This window comes from Dendrobium catenatum, unplaced genomic scaffold (assembly GCF_001605985.2).
Source record: "Dendrobium catenatum unplaced genomic scaffold, ASM160598v2 fragScaff_scaffold_1700, whole genome shotgun sequence".
Taxonomy (NCBI): Eukaryota; Viridiplantae; Streptophyta; class Magnoliopsida; order Asparagales; family Orchidaceae; genus Dendrobium; species Dendrobium catenatum.
In genome coordinates, this window is record NW_021320162.1 from 76,411 (window position 1) to 81,442 (window position 5,032).

The 5,032-nt window shown below is 35.1% G+C and overlaps 1 protein-coding gene across 1 annotated transcript; it reads left to right on the forward strand.

Annotated features, from left to right (window-relative positions):
- Positions 1 to 2,365: 2,365 nt before the first annotated feature.
- On the forward strand, positions 2,366 to 3,247 carry LOC110115564. Its single transcript, XM_020848827.1, has 2 exons — positions 2,366 to 2,707; positions 2,810 to 3,247. The coding sequence occupies exons 1-2, from the start codon at positions 2,366 to 2,368 to the stop codon at positions 3,245 to 3,247; spliced, it is 780 nt and encodes a 259-aa protein (XP_020704486.1).
- Positions 3,248 to 5,032: the final 1,785 nt, after the last annotated feature.

The window sequence follows — 5,032 nt, forward strand, 5'->3', positions numbered from 1 at the left end:
GATTATAATGTCCTCTTAAAAACATGCACATAGATACATACTAAACATGATATGTTATCTACTTGTAGTCAATTATAATAAGGATCTTATCATGCCTCTAAACCTTTTTAAATATTAAATTTTTTACTAGGATCCTTTACTAACTATATAGTCGGGCTCATATCTATATTTGTACTTTTGCATCCTCAAATGTCAAACTTTTTATATAATTCTTTAATTAGTTTGACACAAAAAGGCCATCTTTCCTATTATTCTCATTAAATATCAAAAAATATATCAACTCACCCATCATACAGATTTCAAACTCATAGCTCATGAAAGACAAGAATTCCTTAAAAAAGTTATCATTTGTTGTTTAAAACAAAATACCATCCACATTTAATTGTGCTATTAGAATATTAATCCCAATTCTTTTTAACAATAATGTGGTACAACAAAACTTTCTATAATTAAATTATAACATGCCCTTCGTAGCAATTTCCATCCATACAATGTCATTTTTAATTTGTAAACATGGTAAAAGAATATAGTGCTCGTAATTCTAATGATTATTATGCATATACATATTCTTTTATCACTATATTTAATAGCATACTTTTTACATCAATTTGATATAGGTTAAGCCCTTTAAAACTTTCAATTGCCAAGAATATCTCACAACATTCAATATTGCAATTGAAGAAATCTCATTTCAAATTTCTACCTTCTATTTTGATTGTATACTTTTTGTTATCAATCTGGCTTCTTTCTCACTACTCATATAGAGTAATTTAATTTATCCTTAAAATACCCACATGGTGCTAATCACACTCTGAACATATAGTTTAGGTACTGATTTCTATGCATCATTTTTGGCAAATTGATTAAGCTAACTTGATAATTATAAATAGTATAATGGTACACATGTATTCCTTAAATCCACTATTTACCATATTTTTTGAATTAGATCTAAACTTTGTTCCTCATTACCCTTAATGCTTAGGTCATTTACCTTTGGTGCAAATAGGGGCCTTAGAAAGAAGCATAAATTTGTTAACCAAGACTAAATCTTAGTGGAGAGGAACGTCCTAAATCATTTTGATGGTATATTAGAGCCATTCCAAAAGCATTATATGGTTAAAATCTAGCTTAGGTATTTTACCTTTACTGCAAACCTAACCTATATTGTCCTTAGAAAGAGCTATAAAGTTTTCTACCAAGTCTAATTTCAATTGTCTTAGGAACCTTCTCAATCTTTTTTATTATATGTTAGACTCATTCTAAAGACATTCTATGGTGAAAATCTAGTTTAAGCTCAACTTCTATATATTTCTAACTTAAGCCACTTAAGGTGACATTTAATGTCAAACCTAAATCTAAACCCTTGGGAAATGCCCAAACCTCATCAAAATTTATCTCATTAGTGGTTTGGCCTCCTTCCAGATCCATGGTCAACACTTCATTAACAAAGTTTGATATTTGAATCTTTAAAAACTTAAATATGCCTAAATAAATCCTAAACCCTAGGAATGCATCACAAGTCTTTCAAACATCTCCATGAACATGTATAAACTTAATGGAGCCCATGATGGACAATATTTGACCATGATTGACTAAGTTGACCATCTAACATTTATTTCACCTAAATTGACCATTTCAATGTTCAAATCAATTCCATTCCTTATCATTGCATCCTAAACCTCCTAATAACTTATATAGACTCACCTAATCCAATTGGAAACCTTTTAGTGTACCTTGGGTCAGCATGGTTAACAAAGTTGACATTTATGGCTCCTTTAACCCTAAAATTAATCTAGACAATAAAAACTAAATGGGCTTTTACATACATAACACCTAAAACTATTGAAAATACATATTTAACACCAAAACTTTTATATTTACTAATATACCACCTAAAACCCCTCTTTTAATCAATTCTAACATTCCATTTAAACCTTCTGTCAAAAATCACGATTAGCGACTATCTTCCCTTTCAATGGCATCCTTTCAATGACCCAAGGTACACTAGAGAGAGAAGCTCCCAGATTTTCTAGAGAGAAAAAAATCTTGATTTTCAAATTATCTTGTTCGCGGGCTTTATGTGGACAATGATTTTGATGATGGCTGATCGTCGGACGGATGATCGACAGTTTTCTTCTGCCAAGATCATGGAAACTGTTCGATCTTCAGGTACAAATCATATCCTTGGTAAGATTACTAATAATATTGTAATCAGAGAGGGTAAGAAACCCCTGGTTCGTCAAGAAGTAGTGGAAGGAAAATGCAAGATGGTTTTGATCGATCGTGATGTTGGAGGTGCTAAAGATGTCTCTATTGTGAATGATATCTCAGATAGTCTTGTCCTGAGGCGTCTTCATCTGTTGGAATGATCTTGAAGGTTAATAAGTTTGTGAGAAATTCTGAAGAAATTGGTGGGTGTGTTTTAGCATCTGAGATAGATGCTTTGGGAAGGGAAAATGAAGTTGAAGATTCTAATCTCCTAAAGAACTCTATGATGATGGAAAAGCGGGACAACAATGTTGACGGGGATCCTGTTAGAAATGATACGAAGGAAAATTTTACTGAAGCTTGGAAGAAACCTCAGCATATCAAGATTTCTTTCAGTAGGGATCTAACAGAGATGTCTGATGATGGGATTGTAGTCATGTTGAATGCTGAGAAGGAAGTTTTGAATACACAAGTTCTGAGGCACTCACTGGTTATCAAGGTGTTGGGAGATAAAATAACCTTTTCGATGTGTAGTATAGAGTTGAGGAAGCAGTAGAATAAATTTGGTAGTTTTCATATGACTTCCATCGATATGAACTAGATTTTATGTTCGTTTAAATCTGCGAAAGCTATGGATGAAGTTTTGAATGGTGGTCCTTGGTATGTGGGAGGACACATTATTGGGATGGACAAATGGCCCCCTCTTTTCAACCCCAATTCCTTTAAGGGTATTACTGCACCTGTTTGGATTCGCCTCGCCTATTTGCCTTTATACTGTTGGGATGAGGAGAATATTGCTATTATTGCTTCAAGGGTAGGAGTACCTATGTTTGTTGATGGGAATTCTTTTAAGTGGGGGAAACGTGAATTTGCTTGGGTTTATGTGAGATTAAATCTAGAAAATAGGCTTCCAAATGGTGTATGGGTCGATGGAATAGCAGGGAGATTCTTCCAAAAAATAGAGTATGAGAAGATTGACTTGATTTGCTATCATTATGGTAAGGCGGGACATGATAGAAAGGGTTTCCCTGAAGTGTGATGAATGCTCATATTGATCAGCCAGTGAAGAATCTAGCTACTGGGAATGATGTGGGAGGACTGGTTGATAATAAAACTTCTGGTAGAGAATATGGTCCGTGGATTCATGTTCAATTTAAAATAGAAGGTTCAAAAATGGAAAGTTTCTGGGAGGTGGGAGGTATGGTAGAAATGCAGCAGAAGTGAATGTTCAGGTTCATGATGTCCATGATGTTGCTGTGCAGAATTTGGCTCAATATATGGTGGCTGATGTGGATATAGAGTTAAAGCAGTTTGATCAGTATGCTATGGATACTGACAAAAGTGTTAGTAAAGGTGAAGTTGATATGGAGTTTGAATCAGCATTAGCTGTAACCAATAAATTTGAGGCTCTGAATGAGGATATTCAAGAAGGGGTAGTAATGGATCATTCTATGATTGTTCAGCAGAAGAATACTGCTGTTGTTGAAAATATTCCTGAGAAAATGGAATTTGCTGCTTCTCTGAATAGTAGTTTGGTCAAAGTGAAATTGGCTAAGGAATTGAAATCGTTGGGGCCTTTAGAACCTAAGCATAGGAAAAAAAGAAAGGATGGTAAGGGAAGCGTGCCAGGCAGGGATGGATCCCCTATGGTTAATAAATGACTTCATTTATTTTCTGGAATTGCAGGGGGGCTAGGAAAAAGGAGGCTTCCTTGTATCATAGGGAGATATTGAGGGATCATGATATTTTTTTTGTTAGGCAGATGGAAACCAAGCTAACAAATGTTGAGAGAAGTGATGTTGATATCCTTATTGGGAGAGATTGGGATTTTTTCCACCATCGAACTGTGGGTACCTCTGAAGGTAGTATGGTTATGTGGAACAAGAAGGTTGTTTTGAATAAGGAGGAGAAGAAAGGTGGAAAGAGGTTCCTCTTTTCTAGAGGTCCTAGAGAGATGAAAGATTTTATGACTAACTCTGATTTCCATGATGCAGGTTTTGTTGGACCAAGTTTTACGTGGTGTAACAATAAGGAAGGTTCTTCAAGGATTTGGGAAAGACTTGATAGATGTTTGCTTAACTCTTCATCTTTACACTTGGTCCCATTTGGGGAGGTGAAGCATCTTGCAAGAGTGTCATCAGACCATAAACCAATTATTTTTAATTTGGAGGCAAAGCAGATTAACAAGACCATGGTCATCATATTTGAAGACACTTGGAGGTCTTACCCGGCTGCGTGGAATATTATTTATAATTCCTGAAAGAAGGCTGATTTTGGTGAGGAGGTGGAGGTACTTCATAGAAAACTTAAAAGGACATTGAGAGCATTATTTTTCTGGAGTAAAAATAAATGCAAAGATTTATGTAAGCTGAAGGAGGACTTAAAGAGGGAGATCTTGGAAATGCAGATTAAGGAAGCTACGGGTGAGAATTTTTCTCTGGATGACTTGCTCCTTAGAAGCAAGGTACATGAGCTAAATGTCACTTTAGAAGGCTTTCTATTTGGTGAAATCAAAGGGCTAAGGTAAGATGGCAAGAGGAAGGGGATACTAATTCCAAGTTTTTTCATAACTTTGTATCAGCTAGGAGAAATGCAAAGTGGGTTAGGCAAATCAAAGATGTTAATAACTATTTGGTGGAGGAGGATGATCAAATTGAGCAAGTGTTTTTACAGTTTTTTGAAGAGAAATGGAAGTACAGAGCATGCAAATTGACTAATTGGCCTGATATTTTAGAAAAATAGAAGCTGGATGCTTCGAATGTGGCAGCTTTGGATGCAAAATTTTCTATGGAAGAATGCAAGGTTTCAGATTTCTAGCAAGGCA